Source organism: Triturus cristatus, chromosome 6, assembly GCF_964204655.1.
Source record: "Triturus cristatus chromosome 6, aTriCri1.1, whole genome shotgun sequence".
Lineage (NCBI taxonomy): Eukaryota > Metazoa > Chordata > Amphibia > Caudata > Salamandridae > Triturus > Triturus cristatus.
The window spans coordinates 331031903-331050311 of NC_140589.1; the positions used below are offsets into that span (position 1 = coordinate 331031903).

The 18409-nt window shown below is 48.0% G+C and overlaps 1 protein-coding gene across 1 annotated transcript in view; it reads left to right on the forward strand.

Annotated features, from left to right (window-relative positions):
• The window catches only part of PDIA6 (protein disulfide isomerase family A member 6), a 131285-nt gene extending 123846 nt beyond the window's left edge, over positions 1-7439 (forward strand). Inside the window, exon 13 of the mRNA XM_085610699.1 lies at positions 6914-7439. Within this exon, the coding sequence (XP_085466825.1) occupies positions 6914-6982 (69 nt within the window). The 3' untranslated portion in view covers positions 6983-7439. The remainder of the gene's footprint in view (positions 1-6913) is intronic.
• The last annotated feature ends 10970 nt before the right edge of the window (positions 7440-18409 follow it).

The following is an 18409-nucleotide window of genomic DNA, read 5'->3' on the forward strand; positions in this document are numbered from 1 at the left end:
CCCATCTTTGGGCCCGGTGAAGAAGCCAAGCAAGCCTTCCGGCGGCTCGGGCTCGAGCCAGCCTACTCCAGGCACCGATAAACACGTTTCGGCGCCGAAAAAGAAGCCGATCTCCATATCGACACCGAGCTCCGCACCGAAGCACTCTGGGTCGAAAACCCAGCTCTTCGGCACCGACAACACCTTCGGTGCCGACCAAAGCACACAAGGCCACCGGCACCGACACTTCGAGGCCGAAATCCATCTCGGCGCCGACCAAGCGTCCGGAGGTTCCCAAACCAGGTTCCAAACAAAGAACCGGCACGGAAAAGCCTAAAAAGCCAACGGCCCCGATTCGTTCGGCGCAGACGGACAGACCAGCCTCACCGGACTTATTTATACCACATCCCTTGCAGAAAACACTCACCAAGGATCCAAAAACTGGACATTTGACACTTTCTTCCAAAAAGAGACATTTGGAGAAGCCTGCTCCACCTCCAAAAAGGAAGGACTCTGCTACCTCCCCGTTCAGAATACCTTCCCCACCTCCTCCACCTTCTTCACCTCCACCACCTTCTTCACCTCCACCCCCCCCCCCCCCCCCGCCTTCTTCAGCCCAACCTCATCGTTCTCCCACCCCTTCTCCACAAGATGATGATCACGGGGACCCATATGATGACATAGGGGATGTCCCCCAGGACCTACCTGCAGGGGACCCCACTCCTACAGGATCCCCAGACCCATGGGACGACTACAATATACCTGATATCCCCAACGTCCCACAAGATGACCTTTACGCCTCCAGGCCATCTCCACCAGAGGACTCATTGGGGTTCCACCACCTACTACAAAGGGCGGCACACTATCACTGGGTAGACTTGCATACTGACCCCGTGGAGGAAGATTTCCTCCTCGAAACGTTCGACACCACACATAGGTCTACCTCCATATTACCTATGCTTAAAGGAGTGGTAAAGCATACGCCAGAGGTTTTTAAGGACCCAGTTACTGCGCATCGAGGAAAAAATACAAAGCTGCCCCTACAGAACCCTCCTACATCAGAGGGCCAGCGCCACTCGACTCACTAGTTGTATCCACTGCACGTAAAAGGGCAAATTCCCAGGCGTCAGGCGAAGCACCACCACCTGACAAAGAGTCAAAGCTACTGGATGCATCAGGGAAACGCACTGCGTCACAAGCAGCCAATATGTGGTGTATCGCCAGTACTCAAGCCCAATTGGCCAGATATGACAGGGCAAATTATGACGAGTTAGAGAGCATACTGCACCACTTCCCTGAAAAATATAAAGCTAGGGCCAACAAACTAATTCAAGAGGGTAAGACTATCACAAACACCTCTATACGCTGTGCCTTAGATGCAGCAGACACAGCTTTCAGGGCCATCAATACAAGCGTCCTCCTTCATCGCCATGCTTGGCTGAGAATATCAGAGTTTAAACCGGAGGTACAAGCCTCCATCCTTAACCATCCCTTTGACCAGGAACATCTATTTGGCCCAAAGGTAGATGAGGCCCAAGAAAAAATGAAGAAAGATACAGATACGGCGAAGTCCATGGGAGCCTTACAGTCACACCCTCCTAGACGCTCCTTTCGCAGTACATCTAGAGGCTACTCCTCAGATACCGCGTCCACCTCGTACAAATCCCCCACTCGGTCCACCTTCACGAGGGGTTATCAAAGAGGTGGCTATAGGGATAACAATAATAGAGGCAGAAGCAAAACAAACAACGCCCGCTCTGCCACAGCGCCTACCCAATGACTCTTCCCTCCCCTCAGACCATTCCACTCCGGTCGGGGGCAGACTCCAACATTTCCTTCCCGTCTGGGCTACCATCACCTCAGACAAATGGGTGACACAAATAATTCAATCAGGCTACTGCCTAGAACTAATATCTACCCCCCCAAACATTCCACCCAGGCAGCGCCCAATGTCACAAGAACATTTAACACTCCTAAAGCAGGAGGTAGTCTCCCTCCTACAAAAACGGGCAATAGAACCCGTTCCTACCAACCAACAAAACATGGGAGTCTACTCCCTATATTTTCTCATACCAAAAAGGGACGAGACTCTGCGGCCCATCCTAGATCTCTGGCCCCTAAACACATACATACACTCCGACCATTTTCATATGGTAACGCTTCAGCAGGTACTTCCGCTCCTCTCCCAAAATGACTTTTTGACCACCCTAGATCTAAAAGACGCGTATTTTCACATTCCGGTGCACAAAGCTCACCGCATGTACCTCAGATTTGTAGTGGACGGACAACACTTCCAATTCAAGGTGTTCCCGTTCGGAGTCACAACAGCACCAAGGGTATTACCAAGTGCCTAGCAGTGGTAGCAGCACATTTACGAAGACAACACATCCACGTCTTCCCATACTTAGACGACTGGCTAATAAAAGCCGGGTCGTACAATCAGTGTGTTCAACACAAATCTACCACCATTCAATTACTCCACCAGCTGGGCTTCACAGTAAACCACCAGAAGTCCCATCTCCAACCATCCCACATAAAACAATACCTCGGTGCCACCATCGACACCTCAAGAGCACTAGCCTACCCCAATCCGGCCAGGATTGCAAGCATTCAAGCTCTACGCGCAAAATTCGCACTACAACACTACCTTCCAGCTAGAGTGTTTATGCAACTAATAGGGATGATGGCCTCTTGCATTTTCATAGTGCCTCACGCAAGACTCCAGATGCGTCCTCTCCAAGAGTGCTTAGCGCGCCAATGGAACCAGGCCCAGGGTCAATTAACAGATCTGGTGTTGGTAGACGGTCGCACCCATCGCTCTCTGCAGTGGTGGAACACCACAAACCTTGCCAAAGGTCGACCGTTCCTGGACCCGGTTCCTCAAATAGTACTGACAACGGACGCATCGCTCTCCGGCTGGGGAGCTCATCTATTACATCTCACCACACAGGGCAAGTGGACACCTGAACAAAAGTTACTCCATATCAACCATCTGGAGTTACTAGCAATCTTCTTAGCCCTAAAATCTTTCCAAACTCAAATTTCAGGCAAGGCAGTCCTGATCCGAACAGACAACATGACAGCCATGTATTGTATCCAAAAACAAGGCGGCACACACTCTCCACAGCTCTCTCACCTAGCACAGAGCATATGGAGATGGGCGATACCCCAGAAAATCTTTCTCCTAGCTCAGCATGTCCCAGGAGTCCAAAACACAGTGGCAGATCTGCTCAGCAGACAGACACAACAGATCCACGAGTGGGAGCTTCACCCGCAAGTTCTTCACCCATGCTTTCAAATGTGGGGGCATCCACAGATAGATCTCTTCGCCACCCACGAAAACGCCAAATGCCCAAGCTTTGCCGCCAGATACCCACACCCATTGTCCAAAGGAAATGCGATATGGATGAACTGGTCAGGCAAATTTGCGTACGCTTTTCCGCCTCTCCCACTCATTCCACTAGTGGTGCGCAAACTACAACAACACTCCCTCACTAATCCTAGTAGCTCCAACGTGGGCCAGACAACCGTGGTATACCACACTGCTGGAACTATCTGTAGTGCCACACCAAAAACTACACCTCTCTCCACACCTCTTAACCCAGAACCATGGAGAGATCAAACACCTGGACCCAGCGCAGCTCAACCTTGCGATCTGGCTCCTAAAATCTTAGAATTCGGGTACCTAAATCTTCCCCCTGACTGTATGAACTTCATCAGAGAAGCTAGAAGACCTACCACTAGAGCGTGCGACGCCGCCAAGTGGAAACGTTTTGTTGTTTATTGTCATAACAACACCATCAATCCCTGGACGTGTCCATTCAACACATAATAGGCTACTTACTCCACCTACAAAGGTGCAATCTAGCCTATACGTCCATTAGACTACACCTCGCAACTATTGCAGCTTACCTACAAAACAGGCAACATCTCTCACTCTTCAGAGTACCTGCCATTAAAGCCTTCATGGAAGGCCTTAAAAGAATAATTCCCCCCAGAGTGCCACCCTCACCTGTGTAGAACTTAAATATCGTTCTCACAAGGCTAATGGGGCCTCCCTTCGAACCTCTCCATAAATGCGAACTACAGTTCCTAACATGGAAAACCTCTTTTCTTGTAGCCATCACTTCCCTTAGAAGGGTCAGTGAGATATAAGCACTTACCATCCAAGAACCCTTTCTCCAAATGCACCATAACAAAGTTGTTCTCCGTACCAACCCAAAATTCCTCCCTAAAGTCATTTCTCCCTTTCACCTAAACCAAACAGTAGAACTACCAGTATTTTTCTCGCAACCACAGACCGTTGCAGAAAGGGCTCTTCACACACTGGATGTGAAACAAGCCTTACTCTACAACATTCAGAGAACACAATCTTTCCGTAAGACCAAACAACTGTTTGTCTTTCTCTCCACCACACAAAGGTAACCCCATCTCAAAATCGGGGATAGCTCGGTGGATTGTAAAATGCATTCAAATTTGCTACCATAAAGCAAAGCGAACGCTATCCATTCCCCCGAAAGCCCATTCTACATGAAAAATAGGGGCTTCCATGGCATTCTTAGGGAACATCCCATTAGATGATACCTGCAAAGCAGCTACATGGTCAACACCGCACACTTTCACCAAACACTATTGTGTAGATGTGCAAGCTAAGCAACAAGCTAGTGTGGGCCAGGCTGTACTCAAAACATTGTTTCAAACCACTGCAACAGATACGGGTGGTCGCCGCTAACGGTGGGTACTGCTATATAATCTATGCACAAGTATGTAATCTGCAGCTCCTATGCCTCGAACGGAATATGCTACTTACGAGTATGCATATGTTCTTGGCATGTAGAGCTGCAAATCTACACACGCCCACCCGCCTCCCCAGCTACCTTTAACTGTTCCAGTTTATCTTATTTAGATAGCACACACATGGGCATCTTCACTGTTACTACTACGCTCCATCTTTCCCTGCTGGTGAAAAACAATCTGAGGATGGAGCCGAAGCCCATGTGTAATACGATCCAAAGGAGGAGTCACCGACCTCGTGACTTCCAAAGACTTTCCAAGAGGAAAAACAAACTGCAAACATCCGGGCCCAATACCAGATGGCGATCTATGCACAAGTGTGTAGATCTGCAGCTCTACATGCCAAGAACAGATGCATACTGGTAAGTAGCATATTCCTTCCTAGCTCAGTGACCAGCTGGTTGACTGCACAGATCTAATGGTTACAGTATTCATGTAGATGGTGTTTAAATCCACTCTTAAACCATTCCCATTTGGGATAGCCTACTTGAGCCATTGGCTTGAGACTGTAAATTTCTTCTTCGCTCTGCCTAGAGAAGTATTTCAGTCGCACTTCATGTTGTTGGCTGTTTAGGTGTATCCTCCAATGAAGTTATTGCATTGCACAGCATAAGGGACTATTTTACATGTCAGCTGCTCCCCCTTTTAGTTATTCTTTGCTTGTTCCAACCCCAAGCCCCACTAACCAGACCAGAATACACCATTGTAAATTAGTCCTTTTTTGTTTTTTCTGGGTCCCGAAAACAGATGTTTAGAAACCCATTGTTACAACAACCATGCTGCGATAACATATAGTTTTTTTCTTTTAGTGTGGCCCTTTTATGGTGGTCTTAATAAAGTGCTAATATTGATCGAGTTCAGTTGTTCCAATTTTATTAACTATAGGGTACACAAGATATATGGCTGCTATTGAGGCTAGAACTTTACAGCAGTTTTCAAATTTTGTAGGCAAGTCTAAGCTCGAAATATTTGATGCATTTAGTGAGGATGTTTCTATTTCTCTTATCGGTGTCTGACATTTTACGTGCAATCAAACATAATCATTTGTTGAAACTAAAAGTCACATGGCTTATAGAAATTGGACCCGGTATGATTTAGAGCATGTGTGTTGCTTGATATGACAGTGTACTTTGTGATGTATTTCCTCTTTTGCGAATTACACCCAGTTCCTCGCCAGTAAATTAGCTGGCAGTTCCTCATGGTCTGGATTCATAACTTGTGGCTTAAAATTAGACTTATCCAAGGTAGAAGTTCAACGTTGTGATGCTATGGCCTACTCTGCAGGGAGCAGTCCTATGTGCTGACTTCAGTGTGTCTCCGCTCTGTTCTCTGTGAACGTGGTGAACTGAACGTTGGTGTTCCCGATGCCACAAGAGCTGTTCTGTGTACTTGGAAATTGGGATATTACAATATTGTTTACTCTCCTTGTTCCTCCAATGTGTGAGATCTCCTCACTGATCCCTCCTGCAACTCCCTCTTTTCATTAAAACATAAAATCTGACATGCTGACTGCCAAAGATTGATAGCAGTCACTGCTATCTAAACACACGAACTGTGCCTAGAAATTCGTCTTCTTTTTCTTTCTTGTGAGCAGTGCTTAATTTAAGCCGGTAGTTTCCAGTCCTCTGCACCGGCGCTTGTCAATATCGGCACTTATGGCCACCTGGTGGCGCTGTTTAACTACTATAGAGATTCAGTATACATTACAATTACTATTACCTGGGTTCCAATCTATTCTTAGAGTTTGAGGGATGGAATAGTCTGAATTGTCACACTTGTCGGAGTGTGATGGTTAGTAGTCGGGTTGGTACTGTCATTGGCAGTGCTGGCAGGGGCAATGGATGGTATAAGCTGCAGTGGCCTATTCACGAGGGCCCTGGCATTTACTTATTTTTACAAATTAAGACATCAGCTACTACACCATTAATAGTAATAATACATGTATATTTTTTGTGAAATATTTAAGTAATCTAACAGTGGATTTGATTATTGTTTCTAATCTTTCAGTCTGACCAGGCTGAAATCTAGTCTTGGGGCTCTTTTTTTGCTAACAGCATGTCATTCATTTGGAATGTTTTGAGAAAATTGGCATGATACATTTTTCACTTTGTTCTAAACAAATGCACTTTACCTTTCACAGTTACCGGCTGAAGAAGAAATTGATCTTAGTGATGTAGATCTTGATGACTTTGACAAAGATGAACTGTGAAATCATTGGGTAAACTTGGGAATTGTTATTTTCTTGGGAGAAATTGCAGAAGTGGGACAGAATGTTCTGCCTAGCAAGAGGATTTCATCGGTGGCCTTTTTAAAAAGCAGCCTTTTTGGAGTGGATTTGCATTTCTAACAATGAACTGTGTGCCTCTCAAGAACACACTGAGAAAATTCTGTGAATTATCGTAACAGTGAATTTGATTGTATCTACATAACGGATCCGTTTGGACATGACAACTTCCACTATGGACAACTACCACAGTTTATGCTTTTCATCGTAGCATCCCGGGGAAAGGTTTATGTTTGGTTTGTTTTTTATTTCTTGTTTACACAGTGTATTGAATGTTTCTTGAGCTGTTACTTTAACCTGTTTAAAAATCAATTTTGTTCTCATTTATCAAAGGTCGACCAGATTTTGTCAATTCAAAAATAAAGTATTTTTGACAGACAAAGTCCTTACTTTTTATGTATCTCAAAATTGTTGGTGTTTTATTTAAAATTAGCTATGAATCTTTTATGCCTCTGTGGTCCTTTGTCATAAGCTAGGTAGCGTGGGGTAAAAATATCCTGTGAACAATTCAACAATTTTTTTTGTAAATGTAAACAATCTTTCATAGTTCTGTGTATGAGTGCTCTGGTTTGTATATGTCACGATACTCCAACTCTGCCTTGTTCTTTCTGTATCTGATTCCATTTTTTTTGCGGGGAATAAGATATGTGCATAATGGCACACACATCTGTATTATCAAGCCTGATTTACGTCCACTATAGGCCTACCTAACACGCCACATTATAGGCATGTCATGTTTTCATTACTAAGTAGCAATATATTGAGTGCCAGCACCTAGTTGTAGCTATTCTGCAATGCTCGGTGTTTAGCCCACAAGAAGCACGTTGCCCACCATTTCTTTTTTTTGTTTAACGTATTTATTTTTGGGAGGAGTATTTTCTAATTGTCTTCTGAGAAGCAGCTCATGTTTCATCTGATACTGAAAATATATTGGTGGCACGAAGGTTCCGGTTTCTTTCTGGGGTGTCGATGTATGCTCTAAAAGTGGAGCATGAGCAACCTGTTGAGGTCCTTGATATAAATGAAGAGCTGCAAGTATCAGCTAGGGTCTGATAATTTGGGCATCCACTTATATGATGAGCTATAGAACTGGATTTGTGTGGTAAAGATCACACCCAAACCAACCCCCCCCCCCCCCCTCGCCCTGAGCCCTAAAAACAACCCTGACTCCCTTCAAGTCCTAAAAAAACGAACGCACCCCCCAAAAAAACGACCCCCCAACCCTAGAAACAACCCTGAGCCCTGAAAGCAACTGAGACCTAAAAACTACCCCACCCCTAAAAAATACCCCAACCCCCACTACAAAACCGTCCACAGCCCCACTTACCAGACCACGTCCTGGAGCTCCCTCTCCTGATTCTTCCTCTTTCTTGGCCCGCCTATCCTCGCATCTAGACCACACACTGCCTTAACCTTGCATATGCGTGGTTATTGCAAGCAAGGTTCCGCTTGTGGGTAAACGGCATGCATGTCTCAGCCTGCTATGTAAAGACTGTTTCCCCTCCCTTAGGTCTTTGGAGACCCAAAAAAGAGGCAGGTGATGCCTCCAGCTTTCATTTGTTGCCTCACTCTGGTCTCCAGGGACTTGGTCGAGGCCTGGCCTCCTTCTGATACTTTACTCCTGATCACTGTTCCTTTTAGAAAAAAGTATTTACGGCAGCATGCTTATTTTTTGCATCCCTAGGTTGTTATATGACAGTATAGCTCTGTATTTTTATACAATCCTGAACTACAGCATTTCTTTGATCTGATTTAAATTAGAATACTACTAATGTTTTTTTTTCCTTTTTCAAAATAGTATTAGATTTTGTTTAATTTCACAGTAAAGATACTGTACTGATTTATTTTCCATGGCTGCAGCTATACTATCTCTTTCATATTAAAGAGCAAAACACTAAGGATATAAGCAGTTTGTGGGAAGGGTAACCGTGTGATCGTTTATAAGGAATAAAGTACAAGGTTCTTGCAAGTCACCTCGGCAGGCCTTGAGCTTATAAAGTAACTCTGCCTAAACCCTTGTTCCTCTGTTCGATCATGCAAAGCCCAGTAACTTGCACTATCCTTCTAATGTATGGCTGGAGGGTACTTTATCCGATATATATAATAGAACCATTACAAAGCTAAAGCAGCTACTAGCCCCATGCCAACAATATATTGCTAAATAGTTGTCCGCGGCCAAGGTCAATAGGCTGCCCAATCCAGTGCCATCCTTGCAGCCCCAACTGCTGAACACCTTTAGCATGCCCTTAGGGGAGCACAGCCACTCGGTGGGAGGCGTATGCCTTACCTTCCCTCTCTTATCCGCTCCACCTTTCACTGCCCCTCCTCCCCCAGCGACTGACAGATGACCATCTTTCAATTTTGCAGCAGGAAATTAAGCCCTTTTGGCCAAAGGGACTGTTGGGAGTGCCAGAACTAGAATGTGGTACTTTATGGTGCCCAAGAAGGACCGATCCCTTCATCCTATTTTAGACTTGTGCCATCTCAAATCTTCCTCTGGAAGTAGAAATTAAAAATGCTGACACTGGCACTGGTCTTGTCTGGCGAGAACAGGGGTATGCAGTTCTTAGAGGAGGTGGGCGGACCAGGGCAAAGTGGGCTGATTTCCCACAGCTAATTGACCCTGAACAGGCTTGGTTCATTCCGAGTCGCACGCTCTCACAAAATCTCCGTACGGTCTTTGGAGCACTGCAGCATGTTCGCCCGGTGGTCAAAGCCGCTGCGCTCTTTCTAGATGCTGAGAAGGCTTTCGATTCCATCGAATGGAAATTTATTTATGCGCTGTTTTGCGTCTCATTGGGGTCGGCGTAGAATTCCTGCAAATGGTGTCGGTGTTATACAACTCCCCAGTGGCTCGGTTTCGCACGGGGGATATGGTTTCTGACCCTTTTTCAATCCGGCGCGGCACGAGGCAGGGCTCCCACTATCCCCGTTGTTGTATGCGTTGGCTGTTGAGCCACTGTTGCGGGCACTGCAGGAATACCACAGTCACAGAGGACTTTGCTTCCCTCATTATAACCTTATTGTCTCTGCTTATGCGGACGACATGCTTTTATACGTCAGGGACCCTGAGACCCACCTACCCCCTGTGATAAGAGAGGTGCTACGCTTTGGGGTGTATCTGGCCTAAAGATCAATTGGGATAAATCCATATTGTTCCCATTGATGCCTTCCACAGTGCAGTTTCCGCTCCAATGGACCACTGACCCAGTTCGATACTTAGGCATCCAGTTTCACTCTGATGCTGATCAGGTAATTAGGGCCAATTATGGTACATTAATAGAGAGGATAAGGGATGACGTGGATAGATGGATACGACTCCCACTGTCCTTGGCTGGCAGTCTCTTTAATGAAAATGGTTGTTCTACCCCGCCTACTCTTCTTGTTCCTTAATATACCCATAGTTGTTCCTCAACAATTGTTTCGCAAGTTGCGGTCCCTGATGATCAAACTGGCGTGGGCCGGAAAGGCCCGCGTGTTGCTTTTGATACGCTTATGCTCCCATACGCCGCTGTATTATAGAGCTGCGCAAGCCTCCCATGCCTATAGCTGGGCGCATTGTCCGCAAGATTTGCCTCATCTCCAAATTGAAAAAGTTGTCGCTACCCCTTACTCTTTACTTCGTCTCCTAACGCGGGTCCCCACTAGGCGTAGTGGTATATTGGACTCGATTGACTGCGTTGTCCACACGTGGGACGCGTTCCTGAGGCCATATAACGGGGCGCAATTATACTCGCCACGTTTGCATATTGATTGATGCCAATGGTTCGTGCTTAGCTCAGATAGGGGTACCCTGGATTCCCTTCACAAACTGCGTATATCTCATATGGGCTATCTATTCCGTCATGGGCGATTGGGCACCAGGGAGGAGATAGCAGGCGCAGACAGTGTACACTCCGCCCTCACCAGATTCCACTTCTTTGGAACTCTGCACGCTTTACGGTCATTCCCCCTTTGACAGCTTTGTTGAGTGCTCAGTCCCCGCGTAAAATCATTTCCAAGTTATATACCCTGGCTCAAGACGCGAAGACATCTTCCCTTAGCAACGTAAGGCAAGTTTGGCAATCTGATATAGGAGCTCCCATCACAGACGATATTTTGTTTTATTGTAGCGAGGTCACTCGTAAGATCTCCCTAAATGGCCTCCACTGCATTGCTCACTTTAAATTTTTAAATAGAGTTTATCATTCTCCTGCAAGGCTCTTTAAGTTTGGTCTGAGAGACACTGACAATTGTGAGAGGTGTCATGCCCCGCATGTTGATTTTTTTCACCAAGCATGGCAGTGCCCACTAGTGTTCCATTATTGGGAATTAATTTTCCAGAGGCTAAACGATATTCTAGGGTTATCCCTTGTTTCGGATCCCCTATTAGAGCTCCTTGGCTACACCAAACCTCTTAAGAAAGCTGCACGCAAATTGGTCGCAATGGGTCTCCTACTTGCCAAGCGTCGACTAGCAATGCGTTGGATGAGGGGTCTGGTGCCTACGGTAGTGGAGTGGGAGCAAGATATGGTGTATTGCAATACCCAATTTGATGTGTATAACGAACTGCTCCCCCCTTGTAACCGCCCAAAGAGTTTTTGGGCTATGTTTGTGCAATATCAGGCCGCTCATCAGTCTTCACCTGAAGTTCCTGGAGACTAAGTAACAACTGTATGTATTATTTGCACCTTTAATAGTTAGTACTGCTCATGCACTTATCCAGGTTCTCCCTGACTGCCAACCTCCACCTCATTCGCAGCTATTTGTGTTAGCCTGGTTCCGCCTGAGTACCTCACTACTGGAGAACTGTTTATGTGATTAATTTATTGTATGCACCCTCTCTGCCACTCCCCTAAATGTCGCCATGCTTTGTATTGTTACTCTCGACGTCATATTTGCCTTTGATTTCAGTGATCCATATTAATGTATTATTGTTTGATTTGGCACTTTTTCCTTTGATTTACTGGAAGGTTGTTTTATTTCCTTTGTATGCACTAAACATAATAAAAATACAATTAAAAAAAAAGTGGGCTGATGTGCCAAGTGTCAGAAGGCGGAAGGATAGAGGGGGGGGAATAGCTACCTTTAGGAGCAAGGGCCCTCACATCCCGAGAGGTGTCGTGCTACATCATTGGGCAGCTCCTCGTTGGGCCGGTGCTGCTATGCTCAACGAGCCCCGTGAGGTGGCTCTTTGTCAGTGGTGGTTTCTTTTTGCCGATGTGCGGTCTGAGGGTTGGAGGGGCATATGTGTAGAGAGTAATACGAGTAGAAGTGGGAAAGAGTAAGTGCAGAATAAAAATAGCTATAGGGATCCCACCGGATTCCTTTATTGACTGGGTTCCTATGCTATAGTAAAAACAAAATACTGTAGAGTCGTGGCTAGAGAGGGGGAATTCCAGCCTCTCTAATTCCAATTAGTGTATGTGCAGTGTTTCTTTCATTGTAGTCCAAGGGATCTTGGCTTTTCGTCAGGACCAAGGGATCCTCGTTTACTCAAGTAGGGACGGTATCTGTGTGTGTCTGTGAAGTGCTGTGCCCTATAGTTTGGACTCGGTATTTATAAGCAGATATACAATATACCTTCTGGATTCACCTAAAGGGAGGGGGGTAATTTTCCCAGTTGTGACTTCCGAGACACTAGCGTATTAGCTAGAAAGGAGCTCTTACTAGAGCTCCTGGAGGTGCAGGACCTACCTACCCCACGTCCGGCTGTCTCAGAGAGTGCCAAACTGGTCTTGTCTGCTTTTGACCCTGGAGACTGGATGGTGGTGTTTGGCCTGCAGGACGCTTACTTCCATATACCTAGTCTCCAGACGACGGCGTACCTCTTGTAGACCTTGGGTGTTCACTATCCATGGGCTGAAGTCACCCCGAACTCCTTCTCAGACACTTGCCTTGATTGAAACCAATCTGGGCACAGATAGGTTTTGTGCCTTTCCATCAAATAAGTCCAGGTAATTCAGGCTGTGATCCCCATCTTTCAGCCTCGGTCCTGGATTTCAGTGAGGTTGACTCTGAGGCTGCTAGGACTACCGGACTCTTGCATCCCGCTGGTCAGTGGGATCTGAAGTCCCAGTAGACCAAACAACGAGATCCCTCTGACCATGTTCATTTACAAGATCTGTAGTGGTGGTATCTGATAGAGACGTCTAGCCGCAGATTCCTTAACTTACAATATCCCAGGCGTCAGACTGGATCTGGAAAATCTTTTGCAGCAGCACCTCTGCGCACCGGGGGCGGCGCGTCCGGCTCTGCCCTGAAGTCGTCCACAGACCTGACGTCAGCGGAGCCATATATGCCCCTCCCGGCATGCTGACGTCAGTTTTCTTCTTTTCCACATCCAAGCGCTGATCCTGGAAAACCAGCAGTTCCTTGGCCTGGTTTTTGGGCCTTCTCGACACCCTCGGGTGTCGTGGGAACAGTGTGCAATGCCTTCCGGCTTTAAGGCTTGTGAAGCCTATGCGCGTCAGATGTCTGGCACTGACCCCCACCTCATCTGTATGTGGTGCCTTGGCGTGCACCACGACTCCAAGGACTGTGACGCCTGTCAGAGGGTGAACCCGAAGTCCTTGAGGGAGCGTCGCATGAAATTGCTGGCCGCACGAATGTCCGGTCCGGCTCCCTCCCTTTGCCGCTCTTCTCGAGATCGAGCTCGTTCCCAAGGTCGCTCCCGCGACCACCGTGCGACAACAGGTAAGCGTAAGCACAGGCGTCGCTTACTGAGATCTTCCTCCAATGTCCGTGCCGCTGCCGCCCATTCTTCTCGCACTGTGCTGGGTACGGGCGCATGGCAGCCTCCTTCTCGGTATCCACCCTTTCCGGCAATGTATGCCCAAATGGAGGCTTATTCAAAGGCACTACAGGCTTGTTTTGAGTCGCCCCCTTTCGCTGGTGCGCCTCCGGGTCTCACCGAGGTAGCAGGCACTCATGGCGGGTCCTCGTCTGCGGACGTTTCCCTGGCACCGGCTGTGTGAGTCGATTCCGGAACCGACGCAATGCCACCGAGCCAGGACCTAGGGCGCAGCCATCCCTGTCTGTCAGCGCATCGCCCTGTGCGGCTTCCTGCGTCAACGTCGGAGGTGACGCTGGGGTCGACGCCGGGTACTACACCAGGCTCTACGCCGGCCCGGCACCTCGTGCTTCCTCCAGGCAGGTTGCACTGGGATCGATGTCGGTTGGCGTCCCGGTTGTGTCCTCTGTGGAGGTCGTCGACGTTTAGGTGACTCCAATGCGGCGTCAATCGACGTCGGTACTGGCGTCGATTCCACTTCCCTTGGTAGTTGCTCCCCCCGACTCTGGGCTGCGATAGGTCTCCAACGTGGCGTCCGTTGACGCCGGTTATACAATTTACGCCTCCTCATTTGGAACCTGATGCTTCCCTGGACTCCCCAGATTAAAGAGCCAGAGTGCAAGTTCCCTGTGTTGCCTGGCCTTCGGGCCAGTCTCCGGCTCCTCCACTCCTCATGTCTAGTGGCAGGATTAGCCTTCAACCGTCTCCTACTGACGGTTTGTTGTCACCTACACGGATGTCGACTGAATCTGGTGCTGCCTTCGCGCGCGCTATTTATGAGGCAGCTGCTGTACTCTGCTTTCAGCCTCCTGTGGTGCCGCTACTTTCTGATCCTTTATTTGATCTGCTCCATTTGGAGCCTCTTGAAGTAGAACCTTTGCTGCCCTTCGGGGACTCTCTGCTTGACATCCTGCGTGGCACATGGTCAAGACCCTCTTCTGGTGACCCTGTTTATCGGGCTATTGCTCGTAGGCACCGCCCTGCTCCGGGTGATCCCCTTTGTCTGTCTCTTCACCCAACAGCTCAGGGCCTAGTTGTTCAGGCGGCTTTTAATTTACAGTCTTCACCCTCTTTGCCATTGCTACCTCCCACCAGGGAGTCTAGGTGGCTGGATGATTGTGGTCGCCGGCTTTTCGCCTCTTCCAGCGCAAGCTTCCAGGCTTTAAATACGGCCTGTGTGTTTGCGCGCGCATGCTCCGCTCTTTGGGACTCAGTTTCTCACCTTCTCCCTTCTATTCCAGAAGGGCCACGGACAGAATTGCTGTGTCTTCTGCTGCATGGCAGAAGCATGGCACAATTCTGCCTTGGGTCTTCACTCAATGCAACTGACTATAGGATGGATCCTTGCTCGTGCAGTGGCTTTACGCTGCCATGCTTGGCTGCGCGACAGGCGCTTCCCAGATCATATTCGGGATGCCCTCAGGGATCTGTCGTTCAATGGAGTGGATCTTTTTGACTGCCACGCAGATTCGGCGGTCTCCGGTCTTTTGTCCGGGCTGCGATAAATCTTGGTGCCATATTCTCTGCAATATTTTACAGTGCACATCCTAATGCACAGGTTGATATAGTGACCAGTTAGTGTTCATGGCTGGTTAGCCATCTCTATGATCGTTCAGTACAGCCGTTTGGCTGATTTGCTTGTTTTTTCTGTCCTCTGACTGTGTGCTTAGCCCAAGAGTCCTGGGGATTAGCCTTACTCTATGTGGGGTATTTGCTGGCATTGGGTTCTACCTTTGCTTTGGTACGCTCCTATGGAGTCTTCGAGCGGACATCCTGCTGGGAAACACTTGTCTCTTCCTACACTGATCCTTGTATAGCTTTGCTCTGTTACGCATTTGGGTTGGTCTGTCTGTAGTGCATCAGAACCTGGGATAGGTTCTGTGCCGTGCGGTGTCTATCTCGCACGCCTTGTGAGACACCTTGTTGTCGCAGTTCTTTCACATATGACACCCTATTTGCTGCTGTGTGGCCTACTTTTTATTGTTCTTATTGATGCAACTTGGACGTACAGCCCCTTCTTGGTTTGTCCTCCATGGTAGTGGATTAGCATGTGTTCTCTGCTATGCATGGTCATGGCCTCTTTCTGGCCGCTTATCCTACAGCAGTGTCCATATCCCTGCTGTTTCCATACAAGTGTTTCCAAGCTTTTGCTTGGGTTCATATTGTGCACTCTCAAAGGGGCGTGTTTTCCTTGGAATACTCGCTCCTGGGGTCCGGGGCCTTTACATTCGTACTCACTTTTTTCACTGTTGTGCCTGGCTCTTTCTCCAAGGCAAGGGGCATATGTTGCTTACTGCCCTGGATATTGTCCTATCCAGTTTTCACATGTCTGCGGGTAATTTTAACGTACCCTAGACTTTTGTTGTGTCACGCTTCTTGTTTCTGCGGTTTTTCTTCCTGCTCGGTATCTGCTGTGTGTTCTTACCTGGGGATCCGTGCAGGCTATATCATTCATGCAGTATCTGGGGTTCCTGGCCTGGTCTGCTTCTACCACCAGCACTTATGTGGTGTCCGGCTTTCTTGGTGCCCTTTTGAGCTGTTGCCTTCTTGCTGTTGTCCGTCTCTGAGCTGCTCTCGCTACCCTACAGGGGGTTCTTGCTTACTTCGTGTGGTTCCAGCGTCCACACTTTATACTTAGATACCTTCCGGTATGCTTAGGTACCTTCCGGTCTTCGCTCTTGTTTGTTGAGGCTCGACTGCATGTTGTGACGGACCGCCTAGGTCCTGGCGTGTCTTGTGCTTTCGTACTACCGGTACCTTCCGGCCGTGGATTGGCATCCTGACACGGCTGTCACTTGTGTCTAGCTGGTACTGGTTTCAACAGGGCTCCTTTTCACAGTTGTACATATTGGGCCGGTGTGCAATGTCTGTCAAACCAGTACCGTCTCTCGAGGCTTTGCTGAAGTAGGCACGCTGCATCCGACGGATCTCTCAAACCCTCGGTTCAGCTCCACTTCCTGCGAAGTCATGACCTTCCTCTTTACACCAGCATATCTAGTATATGGTTTCTTCTCCATGCTAGCACTTGCTGGGTAAGGGTCAGCCTCTTGTCACTGCTGTTCCACGTGCCTTTGCAGGTGCAGGTTCCACACTGCTTTTTTCCACTGTTCTACTTGGTCGACCGGTAATTGCTTTTGCTTTCTGTCGCCACCTCGGATCCCGTGGATCCCTCAAACCCTGGGTTGGTTCATCTCCTTTTCGGAAGTTATGAACTCTCACTTCACCACAAGCATTCTGGCTCTGTGATTTACTTCTCTCAACCCGATATACACAACAGGGTTTTCGTGCTGTTCTTGACGGCTTCTGGTGCCTTTGCCTCCCATTGTTTCCGCTCTCTTTAGAGCTTCGTGGTCTGGTGGTCAACTGCGCTATCATTACTGTCCTCATTGTGGTTCGCTCCAAAGGTTGGCGGTGCTGTTAAGTCGCCTTATGGACGACTAAGTTCCCTCGGGAACTTGGTGGGGTTCAGTCGCAGACCCGCCTCCTCCATGGGTATGGCTTTGGTATCTATTCTAAGTTAAGGAATCTGCGGCTAGACGTCTCTATCAGATGAACGAATAGATGTATCTGGTAGAGACATAGTCTAGCCGCAGATTCCTTAACGCCCGAAAAGTGATATTCTCTCACTCGTAACACAGACTGCTTCATTCTGTTTCTCTGCTCTATTCCACCCATTCTCAAGATTGGGCGGTATGTTGCCAGATCATGTGTTCTTTCCAGCCCTCAGCCTGGATTGTACGGTGTGAAATCTATTCATGCTTTTCCCACCTTCCCGCTCTTCCCTTCTCCATTGCCTTGTGGTCTTTGCCACCCCTGTGGCCTTTTACTTCAGATCTCTCTGCTCTGTACATTTATGGGTCCTTTATTGGGGTTGCAACATCTCTTTCTGGTGACGTCTCCTTAATCTGGTGTTCCGGACTTGTTCTCCTTCACTGTTTTACTTTCTGGATGCGAACTTTCTGTCCTCTGCCAGGCTGTTTTTCCACATCCTTGTCTCCCTTTCATGTTGATTGGCCTTCACTCTTGTGGCGTGGCTTTTCAGAGCACTGCTCTGTCTCACTTGTCAATTTCTTCCTATTTTTTTATCATTTTTGCACACTGTTCCCATATTCTCAGTTTTTTTGTGATGGCTCCGCGTTCTCACCCGGAAAAGGTTCTCTGACGAAAACTGACGTCAGGGTGCCGGGAGGGGCATATATGGCTCCGCTGACGTAATGTCCGTGGACGATGTCAGGGCGCAGCTGGACGGCGCTGCTCCCGGCGCGCAGAGGTGCTGCCGCAAAAGATATTCCGGATCCAGTCTGACCCCTGGGGATATTTTAAGTTAAGGAATCTGCGGCTAGACTATCCCTACCAGATACATCGTTACCAAAGGTAAGTAACTCGTTCTACTGAACCGTGTTTAGGTCTTGGGCAGACCATCACTTCCCCACCCACAGCTGACAGTGGTGACTGATGCATTGCTTCTGTGTCTGGGTAGCCATCTGGGAGAGGTGGAGATAAAAGGACTCTGGTCTCCGGTGGAGCCCCCACTCCATATCAACCTTCTGGAGTGGAGGGCCATCTGCTTGGTTTTGAAA